We start from the raw sequence: 21096 nt of genomic DNA, 5'->3' as shown, positions 1-21096 counted from the left end.
AACTTGATACTAAGTGTGGAATGGTCTCGTCTGAACTGATAGAAACATAAGAAATTTTATGCTAATGGTATGAGATATTCTTTCTAGTTAGTTTAAAAGCTGTCTCCAAGGCTAAGGAGCTAATTTTTTTAATCCCTAATGCTTCATTTTGCTTTAATGAAATTGAGGTTAATTTATTTGGCAACTAAAACTGTGACTTAGGTTTTTAAGTGTACACTTCACTAAGGGAGAGAGAAAATATAAATATATAATTTCTAAAATGTTTTAATGATATTAATTAGATGAAAGTGATGTTCTGTTAATGTGGAAATAAAAAAAAGATTTTAAAATGGCATAGTTCATTGATTTTTGTTTGTAGCAATGCATTACATATTTTGCAAAACCCAGCGTTGATATTCTTGATTGTCAATATATGTTGCTCTATTAAAGTCTGAGTTTATGGATCCAGCAGTTTAAAATAGGAGTTCCTTTTATTTTAGGCATTTATCTGATTTGTGGCAAACACTTAATTTCCAGTGAGTCAGACAACAAACATTGCATGATTATGCTCAGCAACTTATTTGCCAAAGCAGATGAATATGATAACAGAGACCAGAGTGATGATTAGCTAGTATTCAGAAAGATCTTTCAACAGAGCAGTGGGCAAATAGGCTGCTTGTTTTCTGGCCCAATCCTGGGCTAGATTCCACACTGACTGATATTATCCTTATTGGCACAGCTGAGTGTGAACAGAAGATCCACAGCCCAAGTGGCCTCATCACCAGTCCCAACTGGCCAGACAAGTATCCAAGCAGGAAGGAGTGCACATGGGAAATCAGCTCCACCCCCGGCCACCGGATCAAATTGGTAAGTGAGCCCATTTTCTTTCTATTGAGCTGTAGACCCATGTCTTTTGCAGCTAGCACATGGTGGTGGTGGTGGTGGGGTTGTTTATTCAACTGAATTGAATCAGTAGATAGCTGGAAAAGATTTTTCTTCTCATGCTTACTTACACTAACCAATTCTTGATTTCCTAGATCAAGGTGACAGCTATGTTGTTCTCCTCTAGGGATTCTTTTACTTTATGCTTTACCTAATGTTACTGGTAATGATGTTTTCAAAGGGGAGAATAAATGAAGGAACCAAAAAGAAAGAAAGAAAAGGAAATTCATTAAAAAACCAGAATAATCATTTACTTAAACACAAGTTATACAACTTAATATATTCTACTAATTATGTCAATTCTATATGCTTCCTATGCAAAAAAGTATGTTTTCTTACAATAGGATGGATATTATCTTATGGTGTGTAAAGTATCATTTTTGTATAATCTATTGTCCTCTAATAAGACACTGGTATTCTTATATTTTTCTCACATGTTATTCTATGTGAGTCATTTAAATATGAACACAAAATTTGTCTTCCCTTCTGCATTTTTTAAATGTTGCATTCTAATCTGGTTGTCTGATAGTAAATATTTCATTATAGATTACAGAATCTATAAATTATGTACTTTAAAGAAATAAAATAATGGAAATATAGAAAATTAAATGATTTCCAACAAGATGCTGTTTTTGGAAGCCACGGAATGTGCTAGCTAGCAAGGATCAGGACATACTGTAGGAAGCACTATTGTAATGAACAAAAAATATTTTAGGAAAGAGGCTACCAATCCAAAGTAGTTCCCTGGACCATTTGAGCCATAAGGTTAATTTGTAATTTCCCTGTTTGGATCTTCCCATTCAGTGAATTTATTTCATTTCATTTTATTTTATTAGCTAATAAAAGAGGCTTTATTCAAATGTGGCATTATGATAAAATCAGAGACAACAACAAGACATTCATATCCCTAGTATGGATTTCCATCCATCCATTTGCTGTATTTGTGACTGAAATGAACTAGTGTCTCTGTCTGAAAAATCACTCACAAATACAGCAAATGGAGGGAACTCCATTCCTCTCAGCTAAATGCTGAGATGATAGCGCTGTAGGAACTCCATTGCTTTCTAGTCCTGTCCAAGGTCCTGATTGAGAAGACAATTCTCTGAACCTTATGGGCTGAAATGTGGAGGCTGCATGTATTCAGCAATGCAGCCAGCTAATTCAGTTTGGAAAATGGATTTTCCTGATCGCATGGATTTATGTAGATCATAATTTTTTCAGAGCATTCTGAAGAATTTCCTCTTATGTTGTTTGGAGAAGATATGCAGTATCACTTTTGGAAGATATTTCATTGAGTGTAGAATTCTAGGATGACTATTTTATTTTTATTTTTGCACTTCAAACACTTTACTCCAATGGGATTTTCAGGCTTTCAAAGTTTCCAATAATTTGTAAATTTTATCTTTATTCTGTGTAAAGAATAATTTTGTCTATGGATACCTTCAATTTTTTCTTTTTATTAGAAGTTTGAATATAATGTGTCTATGTGTGTTTATGGTGTGTTTGTAGATATGTGTCTGTTTAGTAATTTTCTAAAAGTCACCTTCTCAAAATTATCTACAATTTCTGCATTCTTGAAATTCCTGTGGTGTCTGTCATTATTTTCAAAAGTTTTACAGCATTCTTCTGCACCGTTGTGTCTCTTCTTCCAGATTCAAAGTAAATGTTTGATATCTTCCAACAACACTTGCATATTGTATTAATTTTTGTCACTTGTTTTAAGTTTCAGTAATTCCAATTGATGTTTCTTCAAGTTCAGTGATTGTTTCTTCAGCTATCTTGAATCTCTATGAAACTTTTTAAAAGCACTCTCTTTTAGCTTGTTTTTATTCATCTTTCTGGTATTCCCATTTAATTCACTGTTATAGGTTCCATCCATGTTGGTCAATTTGGGCTACAGTAGACAGAGTGGCTTAAATGACAGAAACTTATTTTCTCACAGTTCTGGAGATCAGAAATTGCCTATAGGGTTGGTGTTTGGGGGTGCGCTTCTTTTTTCCTGTTCCCCTTTTCTTTTTATGCATGTGTAAGGAAAGGATTTTAGTTTTTCTTACTCTTCTTATGAGGACACCAGCTCTATAGGATTAAAGCTCTACTCCTTCAAATTAATTTAACCCTAAATTACCTCCCTACAAGTCTTAGCTCTATGTATAGTCACAAATACAGTCAATCCAAGAAATAAAATATTTCAGCAAAATGTTCTTTGTATGATTGGTGAACACTGTTTTAATTTCAGAGAAGAGATTATCTGCCATCGAGTTTTCCCCTTGTTTTTATCTGTCAGTTTCACAGTTGTAGGTCTTACATTTGTCTTTAATTCATTTTTATTTTGAGTTGATTTTAGTATTTGGCATGAGAGAAGGGTCCACTTTCATTCCCCTGCATGTGGATATCTGGTTTCCCCAACAACATTTATTGACGAGATCATACTTTCCCCATTGTGTGTCTGCAGCACCTGCATCAAAGCTCAGTTTGCTGTAAATTAGTGGATTTATTTCTGAGCTCCCAATTCTGTTCCATTGATCCATGTGTCTGTTTTTGTGCCAATACCATGCTATTCTGAATGCTACAGCTTTGGGGTGTGTGTTGAAGCCAAGTAGTGCAATGTCTCCAACTTTGTTGTTCTTACTCAAATTGCTTTGGGTATTTGGGGTCTCTTCTGATTCCATACAATTTTTAGAATTGTTTTTGCTAGTTTGTGTGAAGAATGTTATTTGATATTTGATAGAGAGAATTTTTTGAATATGTAGATTGCTTTGGCTAACATGGATATTTTAACAATATTAACTTTCATTCCATGAACATGGGATATCTTTTCATTTATTGGTATCTTCTTCAATTTCTTTCAGCAGTGTTTTATAATTTTCAGTATAGACATCTTTCACCTTCTTGGTTAAATTTATTCCCAAGTGTTGTATTTGTAGCTATTGTAAATAAGATAATTTCCTGTTAGTATGTATAAAAATGCTCTTGATACTTATATATTGATTTTTGTACACTAAAATTCCAGAGAATTAATTAGCCTAACAGTTTGAGTCTTTAGGGTTTTCTTTGTTTATTTTTGTTTTGTTTTGTTTTAATATAAGACCACATCATCTGCAAACAGGGACAGTTTCACTTCTTTCTTTGTTATATGTATGCCTTTTATTTCTTTCTCATATTTTATCACTCTGGCTAGGGCCTCCAGTATTATAGTGAGAAGAGGTGGCAAAAGTGGCATCTGCGTCTTATCTCAGATCTTACAGGAAAAGTTTCTAATTTTTTTCTCCTGAGTATTATGCTGGCTATGGGTTTATCATATATGACTTTTATTTATTGATATAGATTTCTTCTGTAATATTTTGTTGAGTTTCATTATGAAAACTGTGAAATTTTGTTAAATGTTTTCTATGTATCTATTGAAATAATCATCTGGTTTTTGTCCTTTATTATGTTAATGTGATGTATGACAACTATTATATGCATATATTGCAGTATCCCTGCATTATTGGGGGATGAATTCTACTTGATCATGGTCAATGATCTTTTTAATTTGTTGAATTATATTACTAGTATTTTATTGAGAATTTTTAACATCTATGTTTATCAGGATTATTAGCCTTTTGCATAGCCTTATGAATATGAAATTCAGTCTTAACAAATGAAAATGTTGCTAATGCTCCCTTTTCAGAAAGATTCTTATTTAGAGGGTCATGTAGAAAAATGTAACAACATTTGTAGACTATACAATCTGTGTTGCAACAACTTAATATTGATGTTTTAGTGTGAAAACAACCACGGAAAATATATAAAGAATGTATTCTCTTGTTTACCAATAAAGATTATCTTAAAACAGACTGTAGGTCAGATTTGTTCCATAGGGATATAGCTTGTGTTCCCCAGAGTTAAGAATTAAAGAAAGTCAGGAAAAAGAATTTGTAATCAGACTGATAAGTGTTTGTGTTAACTTTCTCTGAAAAAAAAAATTACATGAACTGGGAGGATAAAAACATTTAGTCTTTATGCTCTGTGGAAGGCAGAATAATGACTCCCCAAAGATGTCCATGTTCTAATTCCCAGAACCTTTCATGGCAAATGGGACTTTGTAGATGTGATGAAGTTAAGGATCTCAAATGGGGAGGTCATCTGGATACAGGGTCTTTATAAGAAGGAGGTAGGATATCAGAGAGTAGAGAAGATGCTACATTACAGATTTTGAAGCTGGAGCCAGGGGGTATGAGCTAAGAAAGGCAGACCTCTCTAAAGGCTGAAAAATTGGGGGAAACTAATTGTCACCCAGGATTTCTAGAAAGAAAGGCCTTTCTACCCATTTTAGACTACTGACCTCCAAGATAGTAGGAGAATATATCTGTGCCATTCTAAGTCATTAAGTTTGTGGTAATTGACTGCAGCAGTGACAGGAAATAGATATAATAATCCTGAATATAATGTGTGTGTTTATGTATTCAGTCATAAAATGATAACTACATGATAATTTTTCAGTACGATCAAAAGTAGTTAATCAAAAGATGGCTGAAAAAAATTCTTCCTACTATAAAAGAAATAAAGTTCTGAATGAATAAGAACAACAATCTATATATTCCTGGATTTATCCTATCTTGATTTTTGAGAGATTCAAACAATCTTTTAAGTTTTTGGCAACTGTTTTTATATTTTAAACTAATCTTCATTAAAAATGAAAACAAAAACAAAGTTTTAGGCTAGGATCATCTGGCAATAGACTAATGTGCTTGTGTAGTTTTATGTGATTTATCATTAGAGTTTTGCTAAGTAACATACACTTGCAATGTACAGTTTCACATAGGGAATATTTAAAAAGCAAGTCATCTACAACTCTCACATAACTCTCTACTATAAATCCATAAGAAGTATATTTAATCATAGTTATAGAAGATTTGTGGAAAATAATGGGGGCTTTTTGAATCAGAAGATTGGGGTTTATATTCCAGTCTGCTGTTTTTTCCAGTGGCCTCTAATCCTTCAAATATCTTGTGGGAAACCAAATGACAGTTCTTACCGAAAAACAGGAAAAGGTGAAAGATGTCTGGTACTAAGAGCTCTAAAGCTTATCTCGCCACTGCTCAAATTGCATCATATCTTTAATTCTCTGAGTTTAAATGTTCAATCTAGGTAAATTTTATTTCTGCATTATATGCAATCATTTTATTATCTCTACCTTTGTGAATATATTAGTTATTCTTCATGGCCTCTTCCTTTAACTAATGCCTGGATTTTCAATAAAAGAATCTTTACAGATGCTCATATGACCAGAGAGCATATGGAAGCTTGACCAGTGGCCATCCAGGTAGATTAGGCATGCATGGGTGTTCCAGAAAGAGAGTTATTATTTCCGTAGCCTATAATAAAAGTTGGATTTTATTTTATTTTTGAATTGGACTCTTAACCTCTTAGTTTGCCTTATGGGAAATACATTAGAATTTCTGACTAGAGCTCATCATTATCTGCTGTGTTTAACCCTAAAACCCTAATTAGTAACCCTAAAATCATGGAAATATAATGATGGAATGCATGTGCTTTAAAATTTTGATGCCCAAATGCTTATGAAGTCTTAATTTGAATGCTTAAGAATAGAATACTTAAGTAAATAATGGCAGGGAGGAGATGTTTTGGCAGAAGTCAGAATTCCTTACAGCTACATACATTCAACCTTGTGGGCTATACTGTCCCCATTGTTACCTGAAGGACCTTTTGGGAATCTGAGTGTCTTCTGAACTAGGTCTCCTCCTGGTAGCTGGAAAATTTCAAATTCTATAACATTTAGAGATTCATAGTTCATCATGTGTCACAAAATAAGGTTAATAAACTGTGTGTCAAACATTATTATTGTGGACTCCAAAATAATACAGTTTCCCAAGGGCTCCTGAAAATACTTTTCTGTGGCCTAGAGGTATTTTTTTAATTAAGGTGAAGTCATTATATATGGAGGTCTCTGTATGTGGGTGTTTCTGTGGCATAGGACCAGATTTATGAGACATCAGCATGTGAGTTAGGCAAGCCTCTGATTGTGTGTGGTGGCATTTTAGGTCAGGCTGACTTCTGGAAAAGGTGCACACAAATCTTTGCACTTGACAGAACAAGCTGCTACCTATCCCAAGAGGAAAATTCACTAATACGTTAATGAATAAACATTGTTTGTATCACTTGAGCATATGTCAGCTATGGAATCTTTGGCTAATTTAACTCTTGTAAACTCAATCTGATTCCATTAGTAATTTGATAGGAAGCTGCAGCCATTTGGCTCCAGACCAGGTGTCAGTATGGCCCACAGCCCAGCTCAATGCCACCTTGTGTGGTGTTGCTCCATTATTTTAAACAGATGTTGTTATTTACTCCAGACATCCTGAATTTCATTAGAGAGTGAAATAGTTGCTTATTCATCTCATTCACTTAGTTTCCAATGGCCCAGCGAATGGGTTGAACATGTGTGGTCTGCAAATGCAGAGGCACATTTAGTAAACTATTTATGGGATTATACTTTAGAACAGCATTATCCCCATCCTTCTTAGAATGTTCTTGTCTGTATAGTAGGTTGCCATGTTCTTTCTATAACATGTTCTTTTCTATCACCAAATAAGGTTAAGAAATCATGTATCATACATTATTATTGTGGACTCATTTTTTTATCCTACTCCCTAGTTAATATTACATGCTTCTTTCATTACTTCCCCTACTCCTCTAAAGTCAGATGGGACAGTAGGTGGTATGATGTGATGTGGCATAAATCAGCACTGAGAGTCAATTGTTATGACTGTCTTCAATAGACTGAAAATAGGACCACAACACAAAATTTCATTAAATAAATCAAAACAATACAACAATCAAAAGAGATGATTACTCAACATGCAATGATTTTCAGATACTGTTGTTTTCCTGAAACAATGTTTTATCCTCTTAAATGACATTATTCTTTTAATTCAGAGACTTGGTTTCATATGTAATAAAGAATTAAATGGGTGCAGTTGAGTCAATTTTCTCAAAGTGGTTTCTTACTACTTTTAAATTGACACCAGAATGTGCATGTAAGCCAGGTGTATTGGTGCATGCCTGTAATCCCAATGATTCACGAGGCTAAGGCAGGAGGACCCCAAGTTTGAGGCCATTCTCAACAATTTTACAAGACCCTGTTTCAGAATAAAAAGAAAAAAAAAGCTGTGGATATGGCCCCTAGCTTTATTCTTTAGTATATTTTTAAAAATGTGGTAACTGGAACTGATTGAGTACCCTCTCATGAGAAACAGAAAACCAGAAAGTTTGGTTGGCCACGTCTACAACATTTTCCTACAAATTTTTCTATAAACATAAGATGGGTGGAGAAGTAATTGACTGACATACTGCTCGAGACATCCAGACATCCATTCATGATCTTCTGCAGCCCCTGTCCAGTGTCTACTGTACTCCAGTCTAACAGATTGAAGAAATTGGAGATTACAGAAATTGGAGATTATTAATTCATTAATAAACTCCAGTCTAACAGATTGGGGAAATTGGAGATTACAGAAATTGGAGATTATTAATAAATTAATAAAATGAACTCCTTCAGGGATCACCTGCTTTGCATATTGTGCTTCAGGGTAATGAACACTGCTGCAGTTTTCTTACTTACTGTTTTACTTGTTAGTTTTTTGTTTCCAGTGAGAATCTTTGTGTTACTTTTAATCTTTTTTTGCTCTCTCCAGTCCTTTTGGTGAAATGAACTGAGCATTCCTTTTTGCCCATAATAAATTACATCTAATAATGACTTCTAATGTTTATTGGCTACCACAGGTTTATTTATATTTTTCAAGTTGAATTCATAAAAGAGATCAGTCCTCTTCCTTTCCTTTGCTCGCTTCTTTAAGCAACCTCATTACTTTCTCCTACTCCCTAGTTAACACCAAATGCTTCTTTCATTACTTCCCTTACTCCTCCAAAGTCAGATGTGACAGGTGGTATGATGTGATGTGAAATAAATCAACACTGAGAGCCAATTGTTTTGACTATCATCCATTAGACTTAAAATAGGACCACTACACAAAATTTCATTAAGTAAAACATATTTCGAAAGTTTGTTGTTCAAATATTGTATTTGGTAATTATAGCAAAATTAATAAAGTTAGAAGCATATTTTGTATTTCTTTGTTTTATTTTCTTCATATTTTTTAGCTTTGCTTTATAGACTTAAGTAAGAATGATGGTTTACTTATTCACTATATGATGTTTTTTCGCCAGGGAAAGAAACAAGCCTTAATTGGCATCAGTAAATAACCTGTAATTCCTGAAATTAAATGAATAGCTTGGGCAATTTTATTTTTAATCCATCTCAAGTAAACTTTGCTTGACGATTTCTAATGTATTGTATATATGTATTTAGTGAATTTTAATTTTAAATTTGCTAAAACTCACACATAAATATCACTGCATGGAAAAATAAGAATTTGTAAATCATACAAGTAATAGCAAAGCATACCAAACTTTCTAGCATACCAGATAGTAAAATAAGTATGCCATCTACCTGAAAAGTGAATTAAATTTATTCTAGCCTTATAGAAACATTAGTGTTTTTTAATACTATGGTTTGTAAGATCTAAATAAGAAATATATAGTAAAAATTCCCTTTGTTTTAGTTATTCTATCAAGATTTATTGCATTAAAATTTTGTGAAAAGGTAACAGTTATGGGACTTTCTTATGGGCTTACATGTCCAAAGGTAGGATAATGTTCACAAGCTTACAATCATCAAAACCAGAAGTGATCAATGTTTTAACACAATTGCATAAAATTTTCTGATGTATCCTTTGGATTAAATTTAGCATAAAATACCACTTTGTTATTATAAACTGTTTCAATTCTGTGTAGATGAAGATTTATTTATAATTGTAGAATTATTTGCAATACTTGCAAAATAGAATTTCACATTGTATTATTCAGCTTTCCATTACTATAAAAATGATCAAGGGAGTCAACCTGTAAAGAAACAATGCTTATTTTAACTCAGTTTTAGAGTCTCTGGTCAATTGGCTCTGTTGCTTTTGTGCATATGGTAAGGTGACACACCATGGGCAGCAGTAGACAGTAGAGTAAAACCAATCACCCCATAGCCAACTAATAAGAGTGAGAAGAGGCTAAGTTCCTACAATCTACTCTTAGGGAAGGTCTCCAAGTGAACCTAACACCTCCCACAAGGCCCAGTCTCTAAAGGTTCCAATAGTTCCCAATAGTGCTACACTAAGGGCTAAACCTTTAATACATGGTTGTTCCTTTGAACATTCAAGATTCAAACTCTCATACACAGTTATATTATTGGACTCATTATGTTCTTTCCTAGAGATTACATATTCTATTGATTTCATAGTCCTTTGAATAATGTGCTTTATGGATTGACTCATTTGTATGCCCTGAACATATTTTATTCATATGTATTTTAGTTCCAAAGACAAGAACTCAGTTTGAGTGATTTGTGGTTTTATAAAATTTTTTTTCTTTCTTTTTTAAATAGGCCTTTAGTGAGTTTGAGATTGAACAGCATCAAGAATGTGCTTATGATCACTTAGAAGTATTTGATGGAGAAACAGAAAAGTCCCCAATTCTTGGACGACTATGTGGCAACAAGATACCAGATCCCCTTGTGGCTACTGGAAATAAAATGTTTGTTCGGTTTATTTCTGATGCATCTGTTCAAAGAAAAGGCTTTCAAGCAACACATTCTACAGGTCAGCAAATTAGGATTGTGCTTCTCTTGTCTGACAAAGACCCAGGTTTCTTTTCTGGTGAATATGTGTATTTCATTAATAGGACTGTAAATGAATCTCCACGCAAAGCACAGAAAAATCTCAAAAGTACTATGTGAATTTTTTTGCAAGAATCACTCAGTACCCTACTTAAATATCTTAGAAGAAAAAAATGTTCAGTTTGATTTTTGATTAATATAGTACAGTAAAGTAGAACTAACTCTAAATATTTGTATAATGAACTTCATGTTAAATTTAGTAATTTGACTTATGTGTTACTGCTAACAGAAATCTGTAGCTTGGTATTGAAAACTCATACAGTGTCTAATAACACACCAGTTTAGCTACTTTTGTATTAATATGTTTTTGTAAATAAGTATGGGATTATCTGTGTTTGATGAAGTCCATTTTTTTCTTTTATTTGTTACACAACATGATTTCCTCCCTAATTCTAAACTCATAATTTGAGTTTCAGAGATTGAATTTCAACTGTATTTTTCTTAAGAGAAAAATAGAAATTTGAGGCAAAATTTTATAATAAAATTGCTTGTGGTATGAATACAATTTAATTATATGTTTCAGAAATTGTCTAGGGAATATCCTTTATTTTCATTCAGTTTGACAAAAAGATTTTTTTTAAAATTGTAGCTATTTCCTGAAGTCATTTAGCTTATAGTGACACCTAGTGGCATTGACAATGCACAAACAATTGACACATTTCCAGAAGAGACTTTGTATAAAACAATTAATAATATACAAATATTAATAATATAAAATAATAATGTGCTGTGAAATAATTTCAATGAAATTATTTTCTATTTTCTTTGTTTCTCTTTGATTTAGAGATTTGTTTTCATTGTCTGATATTATTTTTTAGTCTATTTTATTGTGAGCACTACTTTTATGTTGAAGTCTATGAGAAAGTAAATATCATTTATGCTGATATTATTGGACCTCTACAAATAATACAAATTAATTATTTCTCATGTATTAATATAAATATGGTTTGAGAAAAATCTCTTATGAACTGTGGCAATTTCATATTAAGGATTTTCCATCTATTTGACATTTTTGTTTAAACATATTTCTGATGACTTATTTAATACTCGTTAACAAGCATAGTTTTTAAAAGGTTTGAATCCTATTATTTTATCAATATTGGAGGGGGCGTACTGGGGATTGAACTCAGGGGCACTCGACCACTGAGCCACATCCCCAACCCTATTTTATATTTTATTTAGAGACAGGATCTCACTGAGTGGCTTAATACCTCGCTTTTGGCTTTTGATGAGGCTGGCTTTGAACTCACTATCTGAGTAGCTGGGATTAAAGGCATGTGCCTCTGTGCTTGGCTCATCAGTATTTTTGAAAACATAAAGTTCATGCCATTTAAAAAAAAAATCCTGCCCATCAGTTTCTATGAATATAGTATAAAATATGCTGTCAAAAATTATTGAAATAACTAATGATAAAGAAATTCAAAATTGCCTGTTTATAAACATTTCTTTTTTCAGTTTTATAAAATCTTACTTTTACAGTTTTTCCTTTTATCCTTTATAAACTGGGAGGATTGACCTTAAATTATGTTCCAGTGTGTCGATACCTTTGGGTCCTGGTCAAAGTATGACTTACCTGGCAGGGAACTTTGGAAAAGGTCATTTCTTTGAATCTCAGTTTCATCATCTGTGAAATAATAATCTAAAGATTTTTTACAGCTGTAAAATTCCATGACTATTATTATTTTTCTATGAAGAAACTCAAAAGTTGCATGATTAATTATATTTTGTTATTTTTTAAGTTTTCTTCTCATTTAGCTAGCTATCTTAGAATTTTCTGGGTGCTGTATACGTGCCAAATATTCTGATTATACTGTCTGATGCTTACATCTTCCAAGTTTACTTATTTTGTAATCTTTCAACCATGTTTTTTTTTTTTTTTTGCCTTTGCTTTGACTAGACAATGTGCCATGTTCATATTTTATAGGAAAAAATCAGAAATCTGTGGTAAGGACAGTATAAGAAATTCCTGTCTGTGGACAGCTTGTAGTCTAAATTGAGTTTCTGGGTTTCTGTTTAAGTTTTTGCTGACAAGACAGCCCAGTCCAGTACCATATCTGTCAACTTTTGCTTCATGTGTAAAGCATTTTTGCATTATGTCCTGCCTTCTAGAATACATGTAACTGCTATAGACAAGTCCTCAAGTATACACTTTAATTTACTTAAACTTCTGTGTACAATTTCAATTTGATCTGCAATAAAAACTTCTAATACTGTAACTTTTAAAACCAGGCGATTAGAAATATTGCTCTAACATAGCTTTGTGGCTACTTTTTCATAAGTTATACTACCCAAGTCCATGAAAAATGAACGTTATTGGTGAGAGTTCTTGTTTCCTCTGACAGTTGGTTCAGATTTTCAGTCCAAGTTTGTTTTAATCAGGTAACAACTGGTATTATTCCAGCCTAAATCAAACTAACTGAAAGAAACAAATTTTGAAGTAAGAAATACTCTTCTCTCAGAGGGGAGAAACTTGGAGAGAAAATGTCGTTTTTGTAGTATAAAGCATCATATTATTTGTCAATGACATTTAAAAATCCAATAATGTATGATTATGCTCCTTGGAAATTATTTTGATCAAAATCAATTCAATTAGAATGCTCACTAAAAGCATTTGTAGGTCAAATTACAGCACCTCTTCTTTAATGTAATACTTTACCAGGAAGTAAACACATCTTTCCAAATTAAAACGAAGCCCACCCCTTGGCTTCTCTTCCAGTTATCTTTCTTATTCAGCTCCAATTCCATTTCCCAGAACTTTGTGAAAGACTCTCTCTCTGGCAGCTCGTAAAGTACTTTCAAAGTATTGATTCAAAAAAAAATATTGCTGACATACTGAACAACTGGTTTTAGGTTTTTCTGACTTGATAAATGAATAGGGATATTCGCCAAAAATTTGTTGACTCTATTTAAAAATCATCTTTTCAAGGGACCTGTTAAATGCTGTTGACCAGAGTTTGAATAGCCATGGGGACTCTTAAAAAAAAATAATAAATAAAACACTCAAGCAGTTGCCCTCAGGCTGCCTATCATGGACTTTCTCTCAGGACGTATTAAAATCACACATCTTGTGCACATAATGTTCACATATTCATCCTTCAAATGTTCATCATCTAGGCTAAATTCTAGGCTAAATTCTCTCTCTCTTTTTATGGTAAGAACATTATTTTCAGATTTATTAGTATAGCAGTGATCCGTGGTATTGAGCACTGAAACAGATGAAAAGGGAACTTAGAGCAGCATTTAAAAATATCCTTAAGTGTAGTTTAAGGCATTTTTATTTTTTTATTTCCCCCAAGGCAGGCCAGTTTTCAGTCAAATGGAGTAATGACACCTTCCTGTGATTTTTAGGTTCATGAAGACTTGGGGAAACCTCTTTCCCTGTTTTGCTCCACTGCTTGCTTCCTTCTTGAGTTCTGTTCCAGGCTGGGGCTGGCAGAGGACTGCCTCTTTTGGATGCTTTTGTTTCCCTACCTTGTTTCTAGGAAGCAGGCACACACAAGCAAGGGCCTCCTCCACATCTCCTGGTGCTCCCTTCAGTTCTTCCTGGGCAGTTTAGTGAAAGCAGTGCAAATGCTAACCCTGCAAGACAAAAGAGACCTGTCAATTATACTGAACTTGGAGAATAGGTAGAAATTTTTTAAAAAACCTACAAATGAGATTACAAGCTGGTTGACGTATTTTTGTATTGAATTCAGAAATATTTTTCACAAAATGGTTTTACTGGCCTGCAAAAATATAATTTTTCTTTTCTGATAGCAGATTAATCGTGTTTTGAATTGTTGGTCAATATTTGTGACTTTTCATTTCATACCTGAATCGATCTCAGTTTACAGATGATAGCATTTAAATGTTCTTACCAAAAAAAAATAATGATGATGATGATAGCTTAAAATATCAATTACTTTTAACTGTGTGCCAGACACCATCCTAGCATTTACAAATATAAATCCACGCATACATGTGTGTACTATGTATGATCTCCATTTTAAAAGTGAAGTTGTGAGAGGATAGAGCTAGCTCAATAGTAGGACACACTCTTAGCATGTGCAAGGCCCTGGATTTGAATCCCAGTGCTAACCATCTTTCAAAACAAAGAATAAAATTACAAATGAAGTTGTGGGACAAAGTAGGCCAAGTGTGGATTTGTATCTGGGCAGTTTGACTGTGGAAGTCTGTCACAGGAAGAGAATAATTATTTATGGAGTTCCCGGGATAAGAAAAACATTGTGTTGGAAAAGGGAGGATTCTTGGCTTCCAGTTTGCGAGACAAGGGACATGAAATCCCCAAAGTGATCAGAATTCCAACCTTCAGGAGTAGTTTCAAAGATGCCTTTCTTCAAGTGTATACATTTGTAACAATAGCACTATGTCAATAGATAGTGCAAGATGGGCCACTTATCATTTGCAAGACAGAGGCACAGTTAGACTGACTGTAGCCACCTTCCCCGACAGGCATGCTTGTGATTAGAAACCCAGTTGGAAGTTGTTTCAGAATTTATTCACAAGAAGGTCCCTGAAGGAGCAGTTGTCTGTGACAATGCCCTTCAGTGCATGTAAACCTGGCTGACTGGGTATTCATGCCTTAGAATTCAAAAATATATTGTTATTTAAAATCACCAAAGCACTATATAGGTAACCATACATATATAAAAATGGAAAATCCAAGTAAGAATTCATCTGCCCAATCCATCTTCACTAAGGACTATCTGGCCCAACTATGTGTTCTGGTACCCTGTGGTTTAGCTTCTCCAGATCCTCCCATATGGGATATTTCCTGGGTCTTCCCTAGTTTTATTACTGAAATTCCTACTTCCCAGGAACAACCCTTTTAGTCTTTGGAAACAGGAACAGACAGAAGATCTTTCTTCTGACATTTTTCTGAGCCCGTTTTTTTCCTCCCTTCCCTTTCAGGTTGGCATGTGTCGGTGGGCACTGTGGCCTCCCATGGCCTCTGCTTAATCTCTAGTTATAAAGTTTGGGCTTCTAACTACTAAAAATTACTGAGAACATTTTTATAAACCTCTTACCTTCTAAAACAAGCTAAAAGTTTGTATGTTCACTGACTTATTTCTTTGATGTATTTTCCTCTTGTGTCAAAGTTAATAACTGGAAAATCATATGCTTATTAATATCTCTCTAAAAAAGAAGCCAAAAGGAGCATTTAAAATATTTCATTATAGCAAGCAAACCAACTGTAACTGAATTGGTTCTGGAATTTCAAAGATAAGTATAATTAATTATGCCTGTGTTTTTCTGGATCAAGTTAGATAAATATTTCTAACAGTAAAATAATATGGTGCTATATATGTTGTGTAGAATTTTTATTAATGCGCGTGCGCACACACACGAATTTTATATATTCTGTTGAATTTTAGGTTATTTCTTATTCTAGATTCTGGGTTCTGACATTATTAAGGTTAAATTCAGGTTAAGACCCTGTTTGTTTGTTTGTTTGTTTTAACCATAAAAAGAGTTACTTGAGACTAAAAACTATTAGGTGTAATAACAGAATTATTGAGAGTTATTATGTGACAGGTAGTCTTTGAAAAGATTTTATGTATAAATCCTAAAAACACATTAACATTGGTGCCTTTATTATCATCTGTATTTTACCCTTGAGAAAACAGTGTCTCAGAGAAGGGACAAAACTGACCAGGTCACAGACTTTGTAGGTGTTGGAGCTGACATTCCAACTTAGGCAGCCTGTGCCCCCGTCTTTGTACTTATGCTCTTGGGTTGTAGAAATTACATCTGATCCTGGAAATGGAAACAGAAGTTGGAGAATGTCAGAATACACTGAAGTTGAAATTGGACCTGTTGAAGCTCATTTTTCTAATCCCTTTTTCTTTCCTGGTAGAGTGTGGTGGACGATTGAAAGCAGAACCCAAACCCAGAGAGCTATACTCACACGCACAGTTTGGAGATAACAACTACCCAGGACAGGTGGACTGTGAGTGGTTGTTAGTGTCAGAACGAGGCTCTCGACTTGAATTGTCCTTCCAGACCTTTGAAGTGGAAGAAGAAGCTGACTGTGGCTATGACTATGTTGAGCTCTTTGATGGTCTCGATTCCACAGCAGTGGGACTTGGTCGATTCTGTGGATCTGGGGTAAGTACACCACCAAGGGGATACTGTAGACAAAACTAAAAAAGCCTATTAATTGATGATTGCTGTGTGTAATATTTACAATTTGCAATATTTGTGCAAAAAGTTATATTATTAATGGCTTGAAGAAATATAATGAATGTGCCTCTTCCACCCTCCCACTTTTCCACTCCTGATGAATTTGCCTGATTATATTAGCCAAGCAGATGAATTTAGTAGTTATACTTTCTGGTTACTTCCATGTTCTAACTTTTTATTGTACAATAAGTATTTAAATACTCAATAATCTCAAAGCATGTTCTAGCTTTTTATTGGACAATAAGCATTTAAATAATAATCTAAATGCAGTAAGCTTAAATACATAAACTTGATTTCATCACCTTCCTCAATTAAAGCATTAACAGAAAGAATATGCACATCATTCTAATTGACATTCCCTTTTCAGCTGATATTCTTGGTGGGAGTGGCAGGGTCAGCTGCTGGTATGTTGGCTCAGTCTATGCTATAGGAATATTGTTCTTTTCACAGTGTCTCATGTACAAGTGCAGAGTGCCAGAAACAGGCTAGAAAAGGTCACCATGAGAAATGAGAACCAAAAAAATAAAGATTAAGGTTTTCTCAATGCTTCTTTCCTGGGATGCACTGAATTAATATTGAATAGTCTTCTGAATACATATTCTGTTGTGAAGATATTAGTCCCAATTTTTTGAATGTCTGCCAGTATGTATTGCCTAAATAATACTGTTGAACTTTTGCCCAAATAACAACTGAAATAAAGAAAAAAGAAATTTCTTGCTACTTAAATTATTAAAGCAAAAATTAATTGAAGATTTCAATTGTAGAGTGGCTTTGCCTCAGTAATTTGTGAAACAAATTTAACATCCCTTTACCTTTTCTGACCTCTCTTTTATATATATAAATTTAAAAAAAAAACTTGCCTTAAGGGTTTGGGGGAGAAATACAAATCTAGAAAGGAAAGTAGAAACAGGCTCATGCAGGTTTGAAGCCCAGCTATAGCATTGACTAGCCTTTTGATGTCTAGCATAACATTGTCTTTTCTCAGTCTCAAGTTTCCTCATCTGTAAAAGGAAGCAGTCAATCATATTGATTTGTCAAGGTTGTTGGGAGGGTGGAATTATATGCCAAAGAAAAACATGCTCAAACATGCACTGCCATGAAGAAAAAGCAACTCATTCTGTTGTTGTTTTGTTTTCTTTCAGCCACCAGAAGAAATCTATTCAATTGGGGATGCCATTTTAATTCATTTTCACACGGATGACACAATCAACAAGAAAGGATTTTATGTAAGATACAAAAGCATAAGATATCCAGAAACCACACATACCAAAAAATAACACCAAAACCTCTGTCAGAACATAAAGGATTGTGCACGATGGAGAGAAGACATAGACATATTTTTTTTAAAAAAACTGAAGATATTAGCACAAATGTTTTTATATAATGAGTTTGAACAAAAGAAAACTATAAGGTCAGAATGATCTCTGTACTAGAAGACAAGCTTCCAGCCAATCCTGTTTAGCAACAGGAGGATATTTGAACTCCGTGCTTGATGTGCTGTTAAAGCTGGTTGAGGGGCATCTTGTGCTTCAAGGGAGACTCTACAAGCTTCTGTTCACAGCTTGAAACAGATGCCTCCCAATTCAGACAGTTCAATTCAGGGGCTGTGACTCTGCAAATGTTCTTTTTGACCATTTTTCAAGATTTGGGACTGATCTTGCAGGTCATAAACTGGAAAAACCTCTTCTTAGCATAATTGTTTTGACTTTGTATCACGGATACAATGTAAACCAGATCCATATGAGCTGATGTGAAATGGGAGTCTTTGAGGGTGGTTTGTACTTTAAGTGTGTATGTGTGTGTGTATGTGTGTGCGTCTGTCTGTCTGTCTGATGTTTGGAAACTGGAATATTTCAGCTTCATTATTTTCACTTGCAGGCCAGCTTAACCTCTTTGAAACACAAATGATCTTGAGACCACTTCATTTTCTTACATTTTGACTAGTGTAAGAGGTCAAGTAGTGTCAATTAAAGCCAGTGCTGATCATCATTTATTTAATTACTGGGAATGCCCAGTTAATTGGTGAATTCAGTTCCTTCTGTGTAAGTGCTGCCTTTTCACACCAAATCCAAGAAGCCTGTGATGTCTTACGAACCTTATGAGAAAACTTCCCCCGGGGTGTGCACAGGATTCCTCTAGATGCCTGCCTGGATAGACCACACTCAAGTTACTACTGCTGCTATTGTCTGTTTTTCATTGTTGACCTATTATTGTTGTAGTTATTATTGTTGATATTGTCATGGTTAGTGTATGTAAAAAAATAGATGAAGTGGAAATAGGCCTTGTGAGAATCGAAAACTCTATTTTTTTTTTCTCTCTCTCTCTCCCTCTCTCTTCCTGAAATTCAGTTTAAAAATGCAATGTTGGGGAAAAAAATGAATTCATTACTGAAAGATTTCCTATGGTGCTATTGCATAAACATTTTTTTAAAACACATTTTGACCTTTGAGCCAACCACCTGTAGACTATGAATGTCTCCCTGTGTCTGGCTGTTAGCATTTGAAGACTAAAGACTTGTTAAATATACCAAGAGTATATCATTGCCTGGGCAGCCCTTGTCCTGTGGAACAACTTCTTATAATGCCTTAGAATTCTTGCACATGATCAAACAGATCCTCCTAGAAACACAACTCTGAAATGTTGAACCTGATAGTGTATGTGAATCACTAGCTCCGTGAGGAAAATCCATTTCTGTGATTGAGACATCGGACATAAATATGGTGACCTGCTTTTGTTGTAGAAAATGTAATTTTAGAATGAGTTTTCTGCTTTACAGCCATGTGTGTTTTTAATATTAATGTACGTATATGTGAGACTGTCTGAGTGAGTGAAGCCACAAGATGGTGAAAAAGTAATGGGATGGTTGAAAAGTTAAATTTATTGTGCCAAGTTCTGCTAGAATCCTGTTTGAAGTAGCACCGTTCTTAGGATTCATGGACAAATAATGGGAACTTCTAATTATTATCAACTCCATTAAAGAAAGACTCTTTCCTTTAGAGAACTCTATTTTGATGTTTTGGGATGTTGATGTAGATTGCTCTATGAAATAACTTTGTTTCTGTTACCTGTCCATGAATGTTCAGTGTTTAATAAAATTGGGTATATTTCTTTATTTTTACAGAATTAAACTATACACACAGACGTAGCTAATTTGTTCTTTCTCTCATTGTTGTCCTGAAAAGACGTTCCCCTACACAGAAATTGTAAAGTGTAAATACATTTTTTTTTAAACGTCGTTTTGATCTCAATGACTGTTACTTTAGAAATGTGTAACTATTGCCTGCAATGTAGATGCGCCTCTGCGTGGAGCTGATTTATTCCAGTAACTTCCACTGTTTTTTCACTGATCTCCAATTAGCTAAGATACGCCAGGAATGGAGAAGAGAGAAGAAGGCATTCACAGCAGGAGAGTTCTGTACTACTCTGAGCCTGTGCTAGGCACATACACTAGCTCCTTCTAAACTTCATGCTTCCTGTTGAGGACTCTGGAAACATTCTCATTTTGTAGTCAGGACCTGAGGCACCAATACATTATGCCACTTCCCAGGGTCACAGTGTAAAGTTAGATGTAGAAACCCAGCTTGTCTGATATCAACATCTGTACCCAATGTAGTTGAATCAATCTCAATATATACAAACAGTAGGGTTTTTGAATGATGAAACTTTTTCACATAAAGTAAATTTTAGGGGTGAATTAGAGTAACACTTTCAGGGTAAAGATATTGTTCCTTTTAGGAACAGCATGAAAAGTAGAATGTTAACTGTAGATATCGTTAAGAACCAGAGTTAATACTAAAAATTTAAAACAAACACACTGTAGTTTGAACCTTTTGTTAAAATGAATATATTAAATTATTTTACATGGCATGGTAGGGAAATTATAGCATTCTATTTTAAGAAATAGTCTGAATATTCCAATTGACATTAGGCCACAATGAGCTGTGCTCAACCCAATTGGGAAATTATAGAAGGTTTGTAGGAAGCATATTGTCATAACTTTAGACCTTCAGTGTGGATATTAATTTTATTGTATATTATGTCAGATATGAGTTTACTGCATATAATTTTTACCTTAATTCAACATTTGCCTTACGTGTGTTGTTAAGTGCAGACAGCTTCATTGTTTTGTTAATAATTGTTAGACATTGTTCTAGGCATTTTATTAAATTAATATTGTAAATTATTATGAATCTCTAATCAGCATA

The 21096-nt window shown here is 34.0% G+C and overlaps 1 protein-coding gene across 2 annotated transcripts in view; it reads left to right on the top strand.

Annotated features, from left to right (window-relative positions):
* The window catches only part of Tll1 (tolloid like 1), a 199619-nt gene extending 179493 nt beyond the window's left edge, over window positions 1-20126 (top strand). For both annotated transcript variants that reach the window (XM_048791713.1, XM_048791715.1), the window contains 4 exons: window positions 719-846; window positions 10418-10631; window positions 16566-16816; window positions 18034-20126. In XM_048791713.1, coding sequence (XP_048647670.1) covers window positions 719-846; window positions 10418-10631; window positions 16566-16816; window positions 18034-18168 — 728 coding nt within the window. In that variant the 3' untranslated portion in view covers window positions 18169-20126. The remainder of the gene's footprint in view (window positions 1-718; window positions 847-10417; window positions 10632-16565; window positions 16817-18033) is intronic.
* Window positions 20127-21096: the final 970 nt, after the last annotated feature.

This window comes from Marmota marmota, unplaced genomic scaffold (genome assembly GCF_001458135.2).
Source record: "Marmota marmota marmota unplaced genomic scaffold, marMar, whole genome shotgun sequence".
Classification (NCBI taxonomy): domain Eukaryota; kingdom Metazoa; phylum Chordata; class Mammalia; order Rodentia; family Sciuridae; genus Marmota; species Marmota marmota.
The sequence above is the reverse complement of the archived record's forward strand: the minus strand, read 5'-3'. Positions and strand labels throughout refer to the sequence as shown.